This window comes from Mustelus asterias, chromosome 14 (assembly GCF_964213995.1).
Source record: "Mustelus asterias chromosome 14, sMusAst1.hap1.1, whole genome shotgun sequence".
Lineage (NCBI taxonomy): Eukaryota > Metazoa > Chordata > Chondrichthyes > Carcharhiniformes > Triakidae > Mustelus > Mustelus asterias.
In genome coordinates, this window is record NC_135814.1 from 104,188,272 (window position 1) to 104,210,901 (window position 22,630).

The 22,630-nt window shown below is 49.1% G+C and overlaps 2 protein-coding genes across 6 annotated transcripts in view; one reads left to right on the top strand and one right to left on the bottom strand.

Annotated features, from left to right (window-relative positions):
* The first annotated feature begins 936 nt into the window (after positions 1-936).
* Positions 937-14,478, top strand: LOC144503936 (tripartite motif-containing protein 3-like). The gene is made up of 3 exons (XM_078229083.1): positions 937-1,018; positions 8,263-9,584; positions 13,156-14,478. Exons 1-3 carry the CDS (start codon positions 982-984, stop codon positions 13,864-13,866), a joined length of 2,070 nt encoding a protein of 689 aa, XP_078085209.1. The 5' UTR covers positions 937-981; the 3' UTR covers positions 13,867-14,478.
* A 34-nt stretch (positions 14,479-14,512) lies between these two features.
* Positions 14,513-22,630, bottom strand: part of als2b (alsin Rho guanine nucleotide exchange factor ALS2 b) — a 123,316-nt gene continuing 115,198 nt past the window's right edge. For all 5 annotated transcript variants that reach the window (XM_078229082.1, XM_078229080.1, XM_078229081.1 and 2 more), the window contains 2 exons: positions 19,840-19,936; positions 14,513-18,611 (listed from right to left, as the gene is read on the bottom strand). In XM_078229082.1, the coding sequence (XP_078085208.1) occupies positions 18,573-18,611; positions 19,840-19,936 (136 nt within the window). In that variant the 3' untranslated portion in view covers positions 14,513-18,572. The remainder of the gene's footprint in view (positions 18,612-19,839; positions 19,937-22,630) is intronic.

Below are 22,630 nucleotides of genomic sequence, written 5' to 3' on the forward strand. Positions count from 1 at the left end.
TCTCTTAAAAGACCCTATTGAGTTTGCCTCCACCACCACTGACGGCAGCCAATTCCACTCACCCACCACCCTCTGTGTGAAAAACCTACCCCCCAGCACCTTAAACCTGTGTCCACTCGTAGCAGCCATTTCCACCCTGGGAAAAAGCCTCTGAGAGTCCACCCGATCTATGCCTCTCAACATCTTATATACCTCTATTAGGTCTCCACTCATCCTACGTCTCTCCAAGGAGAAAAGACCGAGCTCCCTCACCCTATCCTCATAAGGCATGCCACTCAATCCAGGCAACATCCTTGTAATCATCAGTAGACTTTTAATTCCAGATTTTTGTTATTGAATTCAACCATCTGCTGTGGTGGGATTCGGACCCGGGTCCCCAGAGCATTTACCCTGGGTCTCTGGATTAATAGTCCAGTGACAATATCACTACACCACTGCGTCCCACTCGTGAAAAGATCGAGAACAAAAGGGCACAGATTTAAAGTAATTAGCAAAAGAAGCAATCGTGAAGGTCTGGAATGTTCTGTCTGAGGGTGCAGTGGAGGCAGTTTTATAACAGTTTTTAAAGTTTAATGTTTAGTTTATTTATTAGTGTCACAAGTAGGCTTACATTAACACTGCAATGAAGTTACTGTGAAAATCCCCTCGTCGCCACACTCTGGCGCCTGTTCGGGTACACTGAGGGAGAATTTAGCATGGCCAATGCACCTAACCAGCACGTCTTTCGGACTGTGGGAGGAAACCGGAGCACCCGGAGGAAACCCACGCAGACACGGGGAGAACGTGCAAACTCCACAAGGACAGTGACCCAAGCTAGGAATCGAATCCGGGTCCCTGGCGCTGTGAGACAGATTTAATCAAGCGAATTGCGAAAGGAAATGACACTGTTGCCTGAAAAGGAAGAAGGTGCAGGGTTACGGAGAGAAGGTGGGAGAATGGCACAAGGTGCATTATTCATTTGGAAAGCCAGCACAAGACCGGATGGTCCGAACGGCCTCCTCTGTGTCACAACAATCCGGTATTTCTCTGTTTCTCCCCTGTCTCTCTCTCTCTGTGTTTCTCTCTGTGTGTCTCTGTCTGCTGTTCTGTGTGAGTGCATGACTCTTTTCGACATCCTCTCTGTGTTTCTCCCTCTCTGTATGCAGCCTCTCCCTCCCCCTCTGTTTGTCTCCGCTCCCTCCTCCTCCTCCGTGGGAGGTGATCCGTGGAGGAAGCAGATCTGGTGTCTGTCGGTCGGATCAGGTGTAAAGCTTCTCCTCTTACGGAATAGGCTCACCAGCGAATACTTGGATACCGGGAGCAGGTCGAGGTACAACAGGGAGGGTTGGAGAAAGCTCGCTCCCCCGACAGGCTACAGGGGCAACAGCATAACCAGCCCGAGGGCAGCGGCGAGTGGCATTTACATTTCTATTTGAAGGAAGGATATTTCCTTTGGTTGGTGAATACATAATTTATCTGTGAATTGGTTTTGTACTCGTGTGTGTGTGTGTGTGTGTGTGGGAGGGATTAGCAGAGTTCTGCTAGATTTCACACTTTTTATTTCGAGCCTGGTGTGATGGGTTGGCATTTTTCTCAGCACCCGGCTGTGTTACACCTCCTCGCTCTGCTCTTAAAGGGACCAACGTCCCTGTGAAGCATTCTGAAGTTGTTCCAATGGATTTTTACCCCTCGTCAGCCCGGCTTCCTTAAATTCGTTCTCACATGTCAACCTGTAGAGTTTTACAACACAGAAAGAGGCCCTTCGGCCCATCGTGCCTGTGCCGTCCATCAAGCACCTATCTATTCTAATCCCATTTTCCAGCACGTGGTCCATAGCCTTGCATACTATAGCTTTTCAAACGCTCCCTGCTAAGGTCGGCATGTTTAACGGCCTTAATCATTTTTATCCCTTAATCATGGAATAGAATCATAGAATCCCTACAGTGCAGTGCAGCCCATCGAGCCTGCACCAACAACAATCCCACCCAGGCCCTATCCCCGTAAAAAAAAAACATGGTGGCGCAGTGGTTAGCGCTGCTGCCTCACAGCTCCAGGGACCCGAGTTCTATTCCCGGCTTGGGTCACTGTCTGTGCGGAGTCTGTACGTTCTCCCCGTGTCTGCGTGGTTTTCCTCCGGGTGCTCCGGTTTCCTCCCACAGTCTGAAAGACGTGCTGGTTAGGGTGCATTAGCCGTGCTAAATTGCCACGTATTTACCCTGCTAATCCCCCTGACATTAAGGGGCAATTTAACACGGCCAATCAATCTAACTCGTACATCTTTGGACTGTGGGAGGAAACCGGTGCACCCGGAGGAAACCCACGCAGACACAGGGAGAATGTGCAAACTCCACACAGACAGTGACCCAAGCCGGAAATAGAACTCGGATTCCTGGCGCTGTGAGGCAGCAGCGCTAACCACTGTGCCGCCATGTCTTTTTAATTTATCAGTGTCACAAGTAGACTTACATTAACACTGCAATGAAGTTACTGTGAAAATCCCCTAGTCGCCACACTCCGGCACCTGTTTGGGTACACTGAGGGAGAATTTAGCACGGCCAATGCACCTAACCAGCACGTCTTTCCGACTGTGGGAGGAAACTGGAGCACCCGGAGGAAACCCATGCAGACATGGGGAGAACGTGCAAACTCTACACAGACAGTGACCCAAGCCGGGAATCGAACCCGGGTCCCTGGCACTGTGAGGCAGCAGCGCTAACCACTGTGCCACCGTGCCGCTACTTGGCCATGGATTTGATAAAGCTGCGTCGCTGGCACGGCCGTCTCAGAGGTCGTTTAGGAATCAGTCACCTTAGTGTGGGACTGGAGTCACACGCAGGCCAGACTGGGTAAGGACGGCAGATTTCCTTTCCTAAAGGGACATGAGTGAACCAGATGGGTTTTTTAATACAATCTGACCACTGCACAGTCACTCTTACTGAGACCAGCTTCGTACTGTATCCTGACATTTCAAACTCTGAATGTGAGTCTGATTGCAGGATTTGAACTCAGGTTTGCTGAGTTCAGTCCAAGTCTCAGGGTCACTGGGTCTTTGAACACAATCGCAGCACCACTACCCCCAGATGGGGCTGGTGACAATGCCAGGAATTTGCCCTCTGCCAGCCTGGTAAAGGTGTTGGTGACTATTATTTAAATTCCAGCTGGACAAGAGCAACAACAAATTTCATTTTCTAGCGCCTTTAAGATCATAGACTATCCCAAGATGCTTCACAGGGCTGAAATTTGACACAAAGTCACGTAAGGAGTTTTGGTCTTCTTACTTGAGAAAGGATAAGAACATAAGAACTAGGAGCAGGAGTAGGCCATCTGGCCCCTCGAGCCTGCTCCGCCATTCAATAAGATCATGGCTGATCTTTTTGTGGACTCAGCTCCACTTACCCACCCGCTCACCATAACCTTTAATTCCTTTACTGTTCAAACATTTATCTGTCCTTGCCTTAAAAACATTCAATGAGGTAGCCTCAACTGCTTCACTGAGCAGGGAATTCCACAGATTCACAACCCTTTGGGTGAAGAAGTTCCTCCTCAACTCAGTCCTAAATTTGATCCCCCTTATTTTGAGGCCATGCCCCCTAGTTCTAGTTTCACCCGCCAGTGGAAACAACTTCCCTGCTTCTATCTTATCTATTCCCTTCATAATCTTAAATGTTTCTATAAGATCCCCTCTCATTCTTCTGAATTCCAATGAGTATAGTCTACTCAATCTCTCCTCATAAGCCAACCCTCTCAACTCCAGAATCAACCTAGTGAATCTCCCCTGCACCCCCTCCAGTGCCAGTATATCCTTTCTCAAGTAAGGGGACCAAAACTGTACACAGTACTCCAGGTGTGGCCTCACCAGCACCTTATACAGCTGCAACGTAACCTCGCTGTTTTTAAACTCCATCCCTCTAGCAATAAAATTCCATTTGCCTTCTTAATTACCTGCTGCACCTGCAAACCAACATTTTGTGATTCATGCACAAGGACACCCAGGTCCCTCTGCACAGCAGCATGCTGCAATTTTTTACCATTTAAATAATAGTCCATTTTTGCTGTTATTCCTACCAAAATGGATGACCTCACATTTATCAACATTGTACTCCATCCGCCAGACCCTCACCCACTCACTTAGACGATATCCCTTTGCAGACTTTCAGCATCCTCTGCACACTTTGCTCTGCCACTCATCTTAGGGTCATCTGCGAATTTTGACACATTACACTTGGTCCCCAACTCCAAATCATCTATGTAAATCGTAAACAATTGCGGTCCCAACACTGATCCCTGAGGCACACCACTAGTCACTGATCGCCAACTAGAAGAATACCCACTTACCCCCACTCTTTGTTTTCTGTGAGTTAACCAAACCCCTACCCATGCTAATACATTACCCATAACACTGTGCACCTTTATCTTATGCAGCAGCCTTCGGTGCGGCATCTTGTCGAATGCCTTCTGGAAATCCAGATACACCACATCCACGGGTTCCCCATTGTCCACTGCACATGTAATGTTCTCAAAGAATTCCACCAAATTAGTCAAACACGACCTGCCCTTCATGAACACATGCTGCGTCTTTCCAATGGGACACTTTATATCCAGATGTCTCGCTATTTCTTCCTTGATGATAGATTCAAGCATTTTCCCTGCTACAGAAGTTAAGCTAACCGGCCTATAGTTACCCGCCTTTTGTCCACCTCCTTCTTTAAACAGTGGCGTCACATTTGCTGTTTTCCAATCTGCGGAAACCACCCCAGAGTCCAGCGAATTTTGGTAAATTACCACTAGTGCATTCGCTATTTCCCCTGCCCTGTCTTTTAGTGCCCTGGGGTGCATTCCATCGGGGCCAGGAGACTTGTCTACCTTTAGCCCCATGTACAGGCACTGGAGGGGGTGCAGACGAAATTCACTTGGTTGATCCTGGAGTTGAGAGGTTTGGCTCATGAGGAGAGACTGAGTAGACTGGGGTTATACTCATTGGTATTTAGAAGAATGAAGAGGGATCTCATAGAAACATATAAAATTATGAAGGGAATAGATAAGATAGAAGCAGGGAGGTTGTTTCCACTGGCGGGTGAAACTAGAACTAGGGAGTATAGCCTCAAAATAAGGGGGAGCAGATTTAGGACTGAGGAATAGAGTCATAGAGGTTTACAACATGGAAACAGGCCCTTCGGCCCAACTTGTCCATGCCGCACTTTTTTTTAAACCCGTAAGCTAGTCCCAATTGCCCGCATTTGGCCCATATCTCTCTATACCCATCTTACCCATGTAACTGTCTAAATACTTTTTAAAAGACAAAATTGTACCCGCCTCTACTACTACCTCTGGCAGCTTATTCCAGACACTGACTACCTTCTGTGTGAAAAAATTGCCCCTCTGGACACTTTTGTATCTCTCCCCTCTCACCTTAAACCTATGCCCTCTAGTTTTAGACTCCCCTACCTTTGGGAAAAGATGTTGACTATCTAGCTGATCTCTGCCCCTCATTATTTTATAGACCTCTATAAGATCACCCCTCAGCCTTCTACGCTCCAGAGAAAAAAGTCCCAGTCTATCCAGCCTTTCCTTTTAACTCAAACCATCAAGCCCCGGTGGCATCCTAGTAAATCTCTTCTGCACTCTTTCTAGTTTAATAATAGAACATAGAACAGTACAGCACAATACAGGCCCTTTGGCCCTCGATGTTGTGCCGAGCTTTGTCCGAAACCAAGATCAAGCTATCCCACTCCCTATCATTCTGGTGTGCTCCATGTGCCTATCCAATATTCGCTTGAAAGTTCCTAAAGTGTCCGACTCCACTATCACAGCAGGCAGTCCATTCCACACCCCAACCACCCTCTGAGTAAAGAACCTACCTCGGACATCCCTCTTATATCTCCCACCATGAACCTTATAGTTATGCCCCCTAGTAACAGCTACATCCACCCGAGGAAATAGTCTCTGAATGTCCACTCTATCCATCCCCTTCATCATCTTATAAACCTCTATTAAGTTGCCTCTCATCCTCCTCCGCTCTAAAGAGAAAAGCCCTAGCTCCCTCAACCTTTCCTCATAAGACCCTCCAAACCAGGCAGCATCCTGGTAAATCTCCTCTGCACTCTCTCCAATGCTTCCACGTCCTTCTTATAGTGAGGTGACCAGAACTGCACACAATATTCCAAATGTGATCTCACCAAGATCCTGTACAGTTGCAGCATAACCCCACGGCTCTTAAACTCAAACCCCCTGTTAATAAACGCTAACACACTATAGGCCTTCTTCACGGCTCTATCCACTTGAGTGGCAACCTTCAGAGATCTGTGGATACGAACCCCAAGATCTCTCTGTTCCTCCACATTCCTCAGAACCCTGCTGTTGACCCTGTAATCCGCATTCAAATTTGTCCTACCAAAATGAATCACCTCGCACTTATCAGGGTTAAACTCCATCTGCCATTTTTCGGCCCAGCTCTGCATCCTATCAACGTCTCTTTGCAGCCTACAACAACCCTCCACCTCATCCACTACTCCACCTCATCCACTACTCCACCAATCTTGGTGTCATCAGCAAATTTACTGACCCTCTCCAAGTCATTGATAAAAATCACAAATAGCAGAGGACCCAGCACTGATCCCTGTGGTACACTGCTGGTAACTGGTCTCCAGTCTGAAAATTTTCCATTCACCACCACCCTCTGTCTTCTATGAGATAAACACAGTAAGATGTTTAACAACACCAGGTTAAAGTCCAACAGGTTTATTTGGTAGCAAAAGCCACACAAGCTTTCGGAGCTCCAAGCCCCTTCTTCAGGTGAGTGGGAATTCTGTTCACAAATAGGGCATATAAAGACACAGACTCAATTTACATGAATAATGGTTGGAATGCGAATACTTACAGCTAATCAAGTCTTTAAGATACAAAGAACGTGCTGTACCTGTTCTGGGAATGTTTGACGGGGGACAGTGTAGACGGAGCTTTACTCTATATCTAACCCCATGCTGTACCTGTCCTGGGAGTGTTTGATGGGGGATAGTGTAGAGGGAGCTTTACTCTGTATCTAACCCCGTGCTGTACCTGTCCTGGGTGTGTTTGATGGGGACAGTGTAGACGGAGCTTTACTCTGTATCTAACCTCATGCTGTACCTGTCCTGGGAGTGTTTGATGGGGAGAGTGTAGAGGGAGCTTTACTCTGTATCTAACCCCGTGCTGTACCTGTCCTGGGAGTGTTTGATGGGGACAGTGTAGAGGGAGCTTTACTCTGTATCTAACCCCGTGCTGTACCTGTCCTGGGAGTGTTTGATGGGGACAGTGTAGAGGGAGCTTTACTCTGTATCTAACCCCGTGCTGTACCTGTCCTGGGAGTGTTTGATGGGGACAGTGTAGAGGGAGCTTTACTCTGTATCTAACCTCATGCTGTACCTGTCCTGGGAGTGTTTGATGGAGCCCCAATTGGAAATCTTGGGAAACAGAAAATAGATGTTGAAAAATAGGTTTTGTGTGATGTTTTTTCCCAGCAATACTTTGCTGCCCTTTTGAAGGCACTGCTTGGGGTTCAGGTCCCTGTCTCTCCTGACAATGCTCTCACTGAGATATTCAACCAGGAAAGCATCACAGGTGACACAAAAGAGAAAGTGCTGGAAAATCTCAGCAGGTCTGGCAGCATCTGAAAGGAGAGAAAAGAGCTGATGTTTCGAGTCCAGATGACCCTTTGTCAAAGCTAAAAGGCACAGAAAGTGGGAGGTATTTATACTGCAGGGGGAGGGAATGAAAGATGAATCATAGCCACAGAAACCAGGGGAAAGGCTGCTAATGGCAGCCCATAGAGAGAATAGAAGGTGTGAATGGCCAAACGGCAGAGAAGCTGAAATCAGAGGGTGAACTGTGACAGATGAAGATGTGGGGGGAGGGGGAAGATGGGTGGGAGAGAGGTAAAATTGAGAAAAAGGGGGATAAAATAGGGGGAAAGAGTTGGGGGGAAGAAGAAAAGAAAGACAATAAAGAAATAAAAGATGGGGAACAGTTAAAAATGTTCAAAACAGTGGACACAATCCTGCCGTCAGCTGATGTTTGCCCCCGAATGGTTTGGGTTCTTGGGTACCAATCAGCTGTAGGACCCCTGGCCTGCCAGCCTGAAGATGCTGAGATCAAATACATCCCCCACTGGAAGAGATTCGCTCCTTCGGAATTCCTTCCTGGGTGTTCCAACCTTTCAGTTCAATTGGGCATTGTGTGTGTGTGTGTGATGGGAGTTACAAATCAGCTGGGGGCAAGTTGCTGTAATTCTGCTTCTGTCCTCTGCAGGATACAAGGAGCGGGAAATGAATCCTCACCTAGTCGAGCAGCTGTTGACCTGTTCAGTTTGCCTGGAGCGTTACACCAGACCCCGGTTCTTGCCCTGCCAGCACACTTTCTGCCAAGAGCCCTGTTTGAGTGGCCTGGTGGACCCAGACGGCCGCCAGGTGAAATGCCCCCAGTGTCGGAGGGTCCACGCCATCCCCAGGGAAGGGGTCACCGGGTTCCCGAGCAACAGGACCATCCTGGGATTCCTGGACATCTCCATGGGGCAGGTCAGCAGTCAAGCCAACATCAGGACCCTAACCTGTGGTTCCTGCAGCCTAGGAAAGGAGCTTACCACCTGCCACCACTGCCAGGATCAGCTTTGCTGCTCCTGCCACCGTGCCCACATGAAGCGGGTGCAGTGGGACCTCAGGAGCCTGGTGTCCCAGTTGAGAAGGTCCATCCCTAAACTCTCTGATGCCCTCGGGTCCCTAGAGCGGAGGTCCGCGTCACTCCAGGAGAACGGAGAGGCTGTGCGCACCAAGATTCGCCGCAGCGCCGAACGGCACATCACCGAGCTAAAGGAGCGGGAGCGGGCATTAATTCTGGAGGTGGACAGCATGGTACGGAGCTCGGGTAGGGCCCTCCAGAGCAAGCAGGAGGATCTCGAGCTTGGCTTGGCCACGGTGACCAGCCACTGCGACTGCGTCGATAGCAGCCTGGCCAGAAGCGGCAACCTCTCGACCACCGAACTCTGGCAGCTCCACCAACAGTCCAGAGAGCTGATCGACCAGGTGAGGCAGTTGGAGAAGCCCCAACTGGAGTGGCCACAACTGCTGACGTTTGTACCCAGCACGGCTATCTACCCTAACGGCATCAACTTCGGAACTGTAACCTGGGTTATGAAAGACTCCATACCAACGCCAATCATCTCTTCCCCTTTGCCTAGGGGTCAGGAAATTCAGAGGTCATACCCAAGCGTCACCTCAATGCCAAATAGTGTGGAAATGTTTCCGCCACTGCCTCTTACCAACTCTTCCGGCCTCCTCCTCAAGGCACCCACTAGCATTTTAACCTCAAGGACACAGTTAGGCCAAAGGCCTACCACTCTCGGCCCCACAGACACCCCGACTCTGGCAATTGAACCTCAGGGCATTGGCAGCCACCTGCCGGCCTTCAGGCTGACTGACCACAGCCTCCTGCTCCACTACCAAGGGAAGGGCCACATGAAATGCAAGATTGGGTCGAAGGGCAGTGACCTGGGACATTTCACCTGGCCCCGGGGGGTGGCTGTGACCCGGGGAGGTGAGCTGGTGGTGGCAGACAGCAGTAACCACAGAGTTCAGGTACGGAGCCGCTGACTCGGTCAGACTGTCAGGCAGACAGGTAAAAGGAGCGGGTGGGTGAGGGGAAATAATGTGAACCAATTCTTACAGAATAGTGGCACTCACCTGAGAGGCCGTGTGGCCAATTCCTGATTCTATATCTTATCGTCTTATGTACATGTAAAATGGAGACATACGGTACACATAATGGCCACATAATCTGGTATATGGAATTCAGAGTGAGCTGAGAATTGGTGGTACACGCAGTGTATACAGTCTCAATGGTACACACAGTGTTTACGGTATGAATGGTACACAGTGTATACAATATCAATGGTACGCACAGTGTATTCAATATCAATGGTACACACAGTGTATTCAATATCAATGGTACACACAGTGTATTCAATATCAGTGGTACACATAGTGTACACAGTATCAATGGTGCACACAGTATCCAAACAGAGGAAGTAGTAGAGGTGGGTACAATTTTGTCTTTTAAAAAGCATTTAGACAGTTACATGGGTAAGATGGGTATAGAGGGATATGGGCCAAATGTGGGCAATTGGGACTAGCTTAGTGGTAAAAACTGGGTGGCATGGACAGATTGGGCCGAAGTCAGTTTCTAGGCTGTAAACCTCTATGACTCTAATATCAATGGTACACACAGTGTATACAATATCAATGGTAGAATTTCAATGGTACACACAATGAATACAGTATGAATGGTACACACTGTGTATTCAGTATACACTGGCATTATCAGTGGTAAACACAGTAAGAAGTTTAACACCAGGTTAAAGTCCAACAGGTTTATTTGGTAGCAAAAGCCACACCTTTACCCCAGTCCAACGCCGGCATCTCCACATCATGATTATCAGTGGTACGCACAGGGACAAGATTTATGAGCATTTAGAGAGGTTTAGTATGCTCAAGAATACTCAGCATGGCTTTGTCAAAGGCAGATCGTGCCTTATGAGCCTGGTGGAGTTCTTCGAAAATGTGACTAAACACATTGACGAAGGGAAAACAGTAGATGTGGTTTATATGGATTTTAGCAAGGCGTTCGATAAGGTCCCCCATGCAAGGCTTCTAGAAAAAGTGAGAGGGCATGGGATCCAAGGGGCTGCTGCCCTGTGGATCCAGAACTGGCTTGCCCAAAGGAGGCAGAGAGTGGGTATAGATGGATCTTTTTCTAAATGGAGGTCGGTCACCAGTGGTGTGCCCCAAGGATCTGTTCTGGGACCCTTGCTGTTTGTCATTTTCATAAATGACCTGGATGAGGAAGTGGTGGGATGGGTTGGTAAGTTTGCCGACGACACGAAGGTTGGTGGGGTTGTGGATAGTCTGGAGGGAAGCCAGAAGTTACAGAGGGACATTGATAGGATGCAAGACTGGGCGGAGAAGTGGCAGATGGACTTCAACCCAGATAAATGCGTCGTGGTCCATTTTGGTAGGTCAAATGGGATGAAGGAGTACAATATAAAGGGAAAGACTCTTAGTACTGTAGAGGATCAGAAGGACCTTGGGGTCCGGGTCCATAGGACTCTGAAATCGGCCCCGCAGGTGGAGGAGGTAGTTAAGAAGGCGTATGGTGTGCTGGCCTTTATCAATCGAGGGATTGAGTTTAGGAGTCCGGGGATAATGATGCACCGGGGATATAAGACCCTCGTCAGACCCCACTTGGAGTACTGTGCTCAGTTCTGATCGCCTCATTACAGGAAGGATGTGGAAAAGATTGAAAGGGTGCAGAGATTTACAAGGATGGTGCTTGGATTGAGTGGCATGCCTTATGAGAATAGGCTGAGGGAGCTCGGTCTTTTCTCCTTGGAGAGACGTAGGATGAGAGGAGACCTAATAGAGGTATATAAGATGTTGAGAGGCATAGATCGGGTGGACTCTCAGAGGCTTTTTCCCAGGGTGGAAATGTCTGCTACGAGAGGACACAGGTTTAAGGTGCTGGGGGGTAGGTACAGGGGAAATGTTAGGGGAAAGTTTTTCACACAGAGGGTGGTGGGCGAGTGGAATCGGCTGTCGTCAGTGGTGGTGGAGGCAAACTCAATAGCGTCTTTTAAGAGACTCCTGGATGAGTACATGGGACTTAATAGGATGGAAGGTTATCGGTAGGCTAGAAGGTAGAGATATGTTCGGCACAACTTGTGGGTCCGAAGGGCCTGTTTTGTGCTGTAGTTTTTCTATGTTTCTATTATGCCTCTTCCCATCTTTTCTCAGCTGAATCTCCTTTCAGAAGCGGTGATTTCCTTCTCTCTCACCATCTTCTGCAGTTTGCTCCTAAAAAGCTCGATGTAATCTGAGGGAATTCAGCCCACACACGAGAGTTTGATTTCAGTGTGTGATCTTTAATACTGTTATGGTTCAGATTAGAAACTCCCCAAAGTGAGTTATGGAGCCCGCACAAACCATATGTTTTGCAGGTTGAATTTGGCTAGGATAAGCATGATAAATTTCACTTCAGGTTTGATTCAAATGACCCACTAGGGAGCTTTTATCAAACAAATTTTATTTAAGAATATAGTTAACATGTATAAGAAAGAAAATTAGCAAGAACTTTTAACAATTACAAACAAGAAAACAGAAAGAAAGCAACCACAATAATGTATTAACCCATAATTGAATATTAAAGCTGTTCCGACAAACCAAACCCTTTCAGAGCCAAAACCCTTTTCACAGGCTTAACGCAGCATAGATTAAAATCTCACTTGACTGGATTTGAGTCTTTTCAAAGCCTACACTTTCCTTCCAGAAGGCAAAACATTGCCTTGAGATAACCAGCAGAATTTCCAAATAAAACAGGGAGCGAGAGAGAGAGAGAGAGTTCAGCTTTTTTCTTTCTTGATGCCCCTGCTAAAACTCAAAACTAAACTGCAGCCTCAGAACTCTCAAAACTGAAACCTTAAACTCACTGGAAAGAAAAAAAACTGTCCATGTACACATGATCTTTTCTCCTAACAATGCAGGATCGTAAAACTAACCCCAGAGTAAACACAAATGTGGACGTGGAAAGGATGTTTCCACTAGTAAGAAAAATTAGAACCAGAGGACACAACCTCAGACTAAAGGGACGATCCTTTAAAACAGAGATGAGGAGGAATTTCTTCAGCCAGAGAGTGGCGAATCTGTGGAATTCTTTGCGGCAGAAGACTGTGGAGGCCAGGTCATTGAGTGTCTTTAAGACCGGGATATATAGGTTCTTGATTAATAAGGGGATCAGGGGTTATGGGGAAAAGGCAGGAGAATGGGGATGAGAAAAATATCAGCCATGATTGAATGGTGGAGCAGACTCGATGGGCCGAGTGGCCTAATTCTGCTCCTACGTTTTATGGTCTTATAACTCCACTTAAGTAGCAATAATAGGACAATTCCAGTCAAGTCGGCAACAGTGAGATCACTGAAACTGTAGCTAAGAAATATTGTTTTAAAAAAAAACTTTCTTAAAGGGCCACTAACATCACAATAGAGAATCAAGCTTTGTAATAAAGTTTGAGCTTGTTGTTTGTAATTCCCGCCCTGCCTCTCTGCCACCCTAACCCGAGGGAAGCCCTGTTAAGCCTCCTGTTATTTTCTCAAACAGGTATTTGACCGGAGAGGCCGTTTCCTGCGAAGCTTTGGGTCGTACGGTAGTGCCGAGGGGGAGTTTGATTGCCTGGCGGGCGTGGCTGTCAGTAACCAGGGCTGGATTGTGACCGCTGACCGTTATAATCACCGGCTGCAACTCTTCCACGGATCCGGCCGCTTTCTCCGCGCCTTTGGCCGCGAGGGTTCCGGTGATGGACAGTTGAGTTACCCGTGGGGCGTTGCTGTCGATCGCCGGGGCCTGGTCTACGTCTGTGACAAGGACAACCACCGGTTGCAGCTCTTCACGCTGGACGGCCGATTTGTGCGTACGTTTGGCCGCCGCGGGGCGGGCGACGGACAGTTGGAGCAGCCCCACTACGTGGCCCTCGGTCCAGCCGACCGGGTGGTGGTCAGCGACAGCGGCAATCACCGTGTTCAGATCTTCGACATGTCCGGGGGATTCCTCGGCAAGTTTGGCAGCGAGGGCACAGCCCTTGGACAGTTCAAGTACCCCCGCGGCGTGGCCCTAGACCACCAGGGGAACATCCTGGTGGGAGACAGTGGCAACAACCGAGTCCAACTCTTCCGGCCGGATGGAACGTTCCTGCAGGCATTCGGGAGCTGGGGAACCAGGGACGGACAGGTCAAAGGTCTGGAGGGTGTGGCATTCTGGGAAGGGGACATCATTGTCAGTGACCGTGAGAATCACAGGATCCAGATATTTTAGACGGAATGTGGGGGGCGTGTGGCTGAGGGAATGTCTGCTGGGGGAAGGGCTAAAGCCATATCGGAGTTACTGGATTAAAGAATAACTTCATAGACCAAATCTGAACTACCTTACCTCCTGGAACAGAGTACACAGCTAACTTTTCCCTTCCTGATACATTATAGTATCTGAAGCTCCAACATCCAACTCACCAACTTGGAACTGACGTTTCTCCAGCTGCAGATGTGGTTGCTATTCATAGAATCCCTACATTGCAGAAGGAGGCCATTTGGCCCATCGAGTCTGCACCAACTCTCTGACAGAGCATCTTGCCCAGGCTTTCTCCCCCATGCTATCCCTGTACCCCACACATTTACCATGGCCAATCCACCTAACCTGCACATTTTTGGACACTAAGGGGCAATTTAGCATGGCCAATCCACCTAACCTACACAACTTGAGTGTCCAAGGAAACCAGAGCACCCGGAGGAAACCCACACAGACACGGGGAGAAAGTACAAACTCCACACAGACCACAATCCCACCCAAGACGGAATTGAACCCCGGTTCCTGGAGCTGGGAGGCAGCAGTGCTAACCACTGTGCCACCCACAAATGGTTCTTTTTTGTTAATGTTCTTTTAAAAAAAATAATAGAACACTAAAATGTAAAGGCTAAAATGATTATAATTATCAAATGACAGAAAAACACAAAGCAATCTTTGTCACAAGTCGATTGTCACACAAATTAAAGAGACATAAGTATTTGCAGGTACAAAGCAGCAAGATGTCTGAGAAGGTGTGAGTTACACTTTATTACAGCCAGTTTGCGTCACAATAATCCAATGTACTGTGAAACGCCTCAAAATACAGTCAATTTTAAAGTGGATCTCTGTACATGTATTAGATTTATATTTCATTTCTTCAACAATCTTCACAAGACTACAAAATATTAAACCATTTATTAATAAATAGGACACTGCAATACAATTTGACAATATCTTACAGGACCGACTCTGTAAAGCTTTCTCACTGCATCAGTATTAAAAGCTGGATTCCTGTGACCCAGAGATTCTGTATGTGCTTCATATAGTCTGGCTTTTCCTGATCAAATCAAACAGGTTTGCTTTTTCAGTTATTTGCCCCACTCATTGGGGCTACCTTCTCGTGCCGTCTCACCTAACAGACGGCACCTCCGGGAGTGCAGCCGTCCCTCTGAACTGTACTTAAGTGCCAACTTGGATCAAGGGCTCTCGAGGGAGACTCGAACCTACAACCTTCTGACTTGAGGGAGCTATGCCACCCTCTGCGAAACAGTTACAACACTGAGGTGTCAGTTCTATGGCCCACTCTTCCCAAGGGGGATTGAAGATTGGAGAATTTGCTTTTAAATTTTTGGTACTCGAAAGTACAGAGGAAGAAAACTTACAGGATTCAGGAATTGAAGTGTCTCCCACACACCTCGCACAGAGAAAGACTGAAACAGAGGGCAGGCAGGGCAATCTGGGCAGGGAGTTTGAACAGGCAAAGAGGTTGAACTGGTTGTAAGCCGTCCACAATCCCCCCTTCGGTCTTTTCTTAAAAAGAAAATGGGAGATTCCACGACTTTACATCTCTCACCAGTATAAGTGGCAGGACACAAAGGGAAAAGGGGAGAGAGAATCACTTCGCATTTCCAATCACAGAATCCCTAAAGTGCAGAAAGAAGCCATTCGGCCCATTGAGTCTGCACCGACCACAATCCCACCCAGGCCCTATCCCCATAACCCCATGCATTTACCCTAGCTACTCCCCCTGACACTAATGGGGCAATTTAGTATGGCCAATCCCCCTAACCCGTACATCTTTGGATTGTGGGAGGAAACTGGAGCACCTGGAGGAATCCCACGCAGACACAGACAGTGACCCAAGGGAGGAATTGAACCCAGGTCCCTGGCACTGTGAGGCAGCAGTGCTAACCACTCGTGTGGATTAGGAGTGAACAGAAGCTGTTCTCTATGGAGGGGGACCAGTCTGCCTTTAGGAGATATCGGACAACCTATTTCCTCAGATGGGTATTTAGCCTTCCCACACCTTGCTTTGCGCGCACACACAGGTGGCAGCCTGTTCCCGATTGGGGAAGGGGATTAACTGTGACCCGCCTCTCCACATTTACACACACTGGGCACCCTGTTCCCTATTGGACAGATAATCACGTGACTGACGACAATGGCGATCTTTCAGTGCAGAGGAGATTCACAGCGACGAGCATATTGAAGGGAGCTGCCACCCTGAGAGACAACAGCACCCCACCAACCCCCCGAAACCCCAAGAGAGCTCTGACAACTCTGCACCCCGGGGAGAGAACAGCACATAATTTCAGACTTGTAAAGTAAAAATAAAGTATATTTATTAGCCACAAGTAGGCTTACACTAACACTGCAATGACGTTACTGTGAAAATCCCCTAGTTGCCACACTCCGGTGCCTGTTCGGGTACACTGAGGGAGAATTTAGCATGGCCAATGCACCCTAACCAGCACGTCTTTCAGACTGTGGGAGGAAACCAGAGCATCCAGAGAAAACCCACGCAGACACGGGGAAAACATGCAAACTCCACACAGTGACCCAAGCTGGGAATCAAACCCGGGTCCCTGATGCTGTGAGGCAGCAGTGCTAACCACCGTGCCACCATGCTGCCCTTTGGTACATGTCCAAAGCATAGTTGGTAGCACTTGGCATGGCTCAGTCCCATCTGCCGCAGTTCAGATAGCAAATCACAGGAAGGGGATGGTTGCCTTTCAGGACAGCACGGAGGGTGAAGCAGAGAGTGGCAACTTAGAGAGAAAACTGCTTTGGGAATTATGAAGGGGATTCGTGCAGTTGATCTCAGGAAGACAGATGTTTGAGGATTCTGTGAAAGATAATCAGGAAACTGAATAAATAAGGAGCCCTGTTACAGTCAACTTTAAGAGAAAATCTCTCATTGAGTGTCTTTAAGAGATGGATAGGTTCTTGATTAATAAGGAGATCTGGGGTTGTGAGGAAAAGGCAGGAGAATGGGGATGAGAAAAATATCAGCCATGATTGAATGACAGAGCAGACTCGATGGGCCGAGTGGCCTCATTCTGCTCCTATGTCTTATTGCCTTAAAAGGCAACTGACATCTGGACCTAACCCAAAGGCCCCTTAGCAACAAACCTCAAACAGGACAGATGTGTTCATGGGGTAACACACAGGGCGAAAGAGAGGGGTCGAAGCAAATTGTGGACAGGTTTTAGCATATTTTCTGGTTTCTAAATTTCCTCTCTTGTCACCCCCCCCCATCCTTCCCCGTTTATACTCGGAGCAGGGAAGGGGAGAGGTGGGGGAACATGACAGGAAGAGAGTCTTACCTCAGCCAATCAATAATTTAAATTAAACCACACAATCTGTTCTGGAAATGTTTCAGTGAGTGAATCCCACAGTTCCACAACCCTGTGCGAAAGGGTCGCCGCTTCTCTCTGTATAAATCGCTCCCAGTTAAACCGATACCTATGGCATCCCATACCCTCAACATTTGAAGCATTGAGGACAATCTATCGAAGGTGCAGGTTTTACCAAGAAGCTAGATCATTGATGCCTCAACATTTTCCCAATGCTGGGGGGCCCCAGACTGTGCATGGTATCCCACCTGTGCTCTCATTCTGCTTTCATCGTGATTTGCTGATACATTTGCTGTCCGAGGTCCTACATGGACAGGTGTGTTGGGAAATATTAATCTCCCCTTCTCACCAAACCCCTCCCCTACACCGCAGGGGGCTGAGAAATGTTCGTCCCTAACAGCACGCGGACTGTCCCCTTGGCTCCGGAACAGGGATCTGGGCTCATTTCCCCAATCAGAACATAAACACAGTGCTATCAACCACTTCATTCCTCAGTTCAGGTGGATTGGATAGGACGTATTCTAGAGTAACAACCTTCCTTTATTATCCAATGAAGTGCCACATTAAATAAATTCCAAGTAAAACAAGTCGAAAAGTCAACCACAATTCTTCAGTTTTAAAACTCTGCGGATCAAATGTTGTCAGGTTGGGAGCGTGTCCCCGTGCAAGAGAATGAGAGAGTGCGGGAGCGAGTCAGCATGCAAGTGGATGAGTGTGAGGGAGAGCAAGTGAGGAGTGAGTGGGCGAGCGAGGGGAGAGAGAGAGAGAGAGAGGAGGGAGGGGAGAGAGAGAGAGAAAGAGAGAGAGGGGAGAGAGAGAGAGGACGGAGGGGAGAGAGAGAGAGAGGAGGGAGGGAGGAGAGAGAGAGGGGGGGGGAGAGAGAGAGAGAGAGAGAGAAAAAGAGGAGGGAGGAGAGAGAGAGAGAAAGAGGAGGGAGGGGAGAGAGGAGGGAGGAGAGAGAGAGAGAGAGAGGAGGGAGGAGAGAGAGAGAGAGAGAGAGGAGGGAGGAGAGAGAGAGAGAGAGGAGGGAGGAGAGAGAGAGAGAGAGAGAGAGGAGGGAGGAGAGAGAGAGAGAGAGAGGAGGGAGGGGAGAGTGAGAGAGAAAGGGATGGGGGGGGAAGAGAGAGAGAGAGAGTGAGCGCGAGACAGAGAGAGAGGGAGGGAGGGAGGGAGAGTGTGTGCATGCAAGGGTGAAGATTTATTGTGTGTCTGTGTGTGTGAATTTGCACAGTCTGCACCCAGAGGCCACTGATCCAAATGTGGCATTGGGTCCATTTGAGTGCGAGAGGGGAGCAGAAGTGGGGACAGAGGGGGAGTTGCATTGTCCTATGTGAGCTTCTCATGTTGAATTTGATAATAACAGGCCTGTAGATCAAAACAATAACATTCAACTGTTAGTTACAAACATTCTCTGAATAACTGCAAACCTCCCAGCTCCATTTCCAAATCCCCCCCATTCACAGCAAGTTCCCTCAGGTCACTTGCTAGCGCTGAATGGGTAAGTTCTATTCCAGTGTGTTAGCCCCAGGGGACAGGCTCCCTCCTGGCAACAGGCACCATCTTTCCCCCCCCCTTTCACCAGCTGACACCCTCACTCGCTCCCTCCCTCTCCCGGCGACACCCTCACTCCCCCCGCTCTGTGACAACCTTGCTTGCCCTGACTGACATCTTTTCCCCCCCCCTCCCCCCGTCCGGGACACTCTTTCCCCCCCCTCTCCCCCCGTCCGGGACACTCTTTGCCCCCCCTCTCCCCCCGTCCGGGACACTCTTTGCCCCCCCTCTCCCCCCGTCCGGGACACTCTTTGCCCCCCTCTCCCCCCGTCCGGGACACTCTTTGCCCCCCCTCTCCCCCCGTCCGGGACACTCTTTGCCCCCCCTCTCCCCCGTCCGGGACACTCTTTGCCCCCCCTCTCCCCCCGTCCGGGACACTCTTTGCCCCCCCTCTCCCCCCGTCCGGGACACTCTTTGCCCCCCCCTCTCCCCCCGTCCGGGACACTCTTTGCCCCCCCTCTGGGACACTCTTTGCCCCCCCTCTCCCCCCGTCCGGGACACTCTTTTCCCCCCCTCTCCCCCCGTCCGGGACACTCTTTCCCCCCCCTCTCCCCCCGTCCGGGACACTCTTTCCCCCCCCTCTCCCCCCGTCCGGGACACTCTTTCCCCCTCCTCTCCCCCTCCGTTCCCCACCCGGGACACTCTCCCCCCCCCCCCCCCCCATCCCCCTCCGTTCCCCACCCGGGACACTCTTTCCCCCCCCTCTCCCCCCGGGACACTCTTCTCCCCCCCCCTCTCCCCCCAGGACACTCTTCCCCTCTCTCCCCCTCCGTTCCCCACCCGGGACACTCTTTCCCCCCCGGGACACTCTTTCCCCCCCCCTCTTCCCCCAGGACACTCTTCCCCCCTCTCCCCCTCCGTCCCCCACCCGGGACACTCTTCCCCCCCCTCTCCCCCTCCGTTCCCCACCCGGGACACTCTTTTCCCCCCCCTCTCCCCCTCCGTTCCCCACCCGGGACACTCTTCCCCCCCCTCTCCCCCTCCGTCCCCCACCCGGGACACTCTTCCCCCCTCTCCCCATTCCCTGCGATACGGCACTAACCTTCAGTGTTGTGAACATGATGCCTTGCTCTCCGTGTTGTACCGAAGGATCCATCAGATCCTCAATCAGGTGAACTTCCGAGCCTAGATTCCGGATCCTACAGGAAGATAATGCCAGGTTAGAGAGCAACTTCCAGCCTTTTCCAACATGGAGCGTGAGGGAGCTCAGACTAAACTAATCCCTGGTCTGATGCAGACAATAGCAGGTTTGGTTTGATTTATTATCGTCACCTGTATTAGTATACAGTGAAAAGTATTGTTTCTTGTGCGCTGTACAAACAAAGCATACCATTCATAGAGAAGGAAATGAGAGAGTGCAGAATGTAGTGTTTCAGTCATAGCTAGGGTGTAGAGAAAGATCAACTTAATGCGAGGTAGGTCCATTCAAAAGTCTGACAGCAGCAGGGAAGCAGCTGTTCTTGAGTCGGTTGGTATGTGACCTCAGACTTTTGTATCTTTTTCCCGATGGAAGAAGGTGGGAGAGAGAATGTCCGGGGTGCGTGGGGTCCTTGATTATGCTGGCTGCTTTTCCAAGGCAGCGGGAAGTGTAGACAGAGTCAATGGATGGGAGGCTGGTTTGCGTGATGGTTTAGGAGAATATTCCACGCAGCACAGACCAGACTGTTTGGGACCAATTTAAATATCCTCCTCTCATGCTGGTGCACGCGGGGGTGCACGTGCGTGTGCGCAGGATGTGTGCACGTGTGTGGGAGTGCGCGTGTGGGGTATGCGTGCGTGTGTGGGGTGCATGCGCTACAGGGGAAGCGGTATGGGGGCCACAAAACTGCTGAAGGTTGAGTTTGGGCTCAGTGGGAAACTCTCTGATCTCAGAGTTAGGAAGTTCAGATCCCAATCTAGGATTTGTACACATGATCAAGAGTGCAGCACTGTTAAACCAAAGCCCCCTCTGCCTTCTCAGGCACGTGCAGAAAAATCCAGTGGCTCCATTGCAGAGAGGAGCTGGGGAGTTATCCTTGGTGTCCGGGCCAACATTCATCCCTCAATCAACATCACCAAAAAACAGATTGGTAATTATCAGAGTGCTGTTTGCGGGACGTTGCTGTGCGTGAATCGGCTGCCATGTTTCCGACATTACAACAGAGACTTTACAGCCAATTAAACAGAGGTGTTTTGGGACATCTGAGCTTGCCAGTGACTGTGGCAAAATGTACGCTTTCTTGCAACGAGGGTAACTGCCGGAGAGAGAGGATGGCGGCGAGAGTGTATCCGGCAGACTTTCTGCAGTTAATCCCCACCCAGTGACTGTAGAGGGCAAGGATAAGAGTGAAGGGCTGGGAGGGTACCTGCTGGAAGGATGGGGGCCGTGACAGAAGGGAGAGAACAGGATCTATCACTGCAGCAATGCCCCACTCTCCTGCCCACATCTATCCCTCGCGGGCACAAGAGGAAGGAGCAGCTCGGCAGAGACCAGGCAGCTTCTGCTGGAACTATGTTGTGACACTTTCCATCCGGGGGAAGGAGAGGAAGCGAGCACAAACACAATGGTCTCACGCACCTCACGAGCTGCCCCCAGACAAGGACAAAGAATAAAGAACAGTTCAGCACAGAAACAGGCCCTTTGGCCCTCCAAGCCTGCACCAATCACATTGTCCTATCTAGATCAACCGCCTGTATTCCTCTACTCCTCGCCTATTCATGTGTCTATACAGATAAGTCTTAAATGTGGCTAACGTAACTGCCTCAACCACCTCACCTGGCAGCGTATTCCAGGCCCCCACCACTCTCTGTGTTAAAACCCCCCCCCCCCCCGCATATCTCCACTGAACCTTTCCCCCTTATCTTGAACTTGTGCCCCCTTGTAATTGTCCTTTCTGCCCTGGGAAAAAGCTTTCAATTTTTCACCCTATCCATACCCCTCATAATTTTATAAACTCCTATTAGGTCGCCCCTCAGCTTCCATCTTTCCAGGGAGAACGATCCCAGGAGGGGGTAGGATGGTCTGTACAAAGCTTCGAGTGGCACTGACGGAGGTTCTGGATCTATCTCTGTAAGAGGGAGAATCCTAATAGCTTAGTAAGATTTTCAAACCATTAGACATTAAGGCATTGATAGAACTACCAGCACTGAGTTAAATGACTTTTAAACAGGTTTATGAGCTAACAAGAAAGCAGTTTACATACATGAGATGTAGTAAGAGATTTAAACAAGTGATTATGATTTTAAAGCACATATGCTGATATTTTGAATGTACTGTGTTTTTTAAGGTACATTGTTCACTTTAGCCAAGAGCAATTTGCTGCAAAGCATCATGGTAAAGGGCATTAGGGCAAAGCCATATTCTAAGAGAATGTTTAAACCTCGAGAATATGCAAGATTTATCAGTACAGTTTCAGATGGAGAGAACTTTTAAAACACTTAATCTTATTTCATGAATAGGGTTTATTCACTGTCCAGATAAGATGGATATATGGCCAGACATGGAGTCATGTGTTAATCTGGTTTGGCAGTGACCTACAGGGGAACATTCATTTGAACTTTGGGCTGAGGCTACTAGTCAAACAGGGGAAGTGGGGTCAGCCAAAACAGGAGTTCGCTTCTGGATTCTACGGAGTAATAGAATGCCATTATACCAGAGGTTAAGATGCGATTGGCTAAGGTACATGACAGGTATTATTGTTGATTTATGTATATTGATAATGATTGATTTAAAGTTAATGAAAGACGGGAATAATTGATAAGAAAAGCCTATAATTGATCTGTGTTGAATTGTATATGTCAGATCTTCATTGGACAGTTCTAACTGCTCTGCCCTGACCCTGTGATGGTCTCTC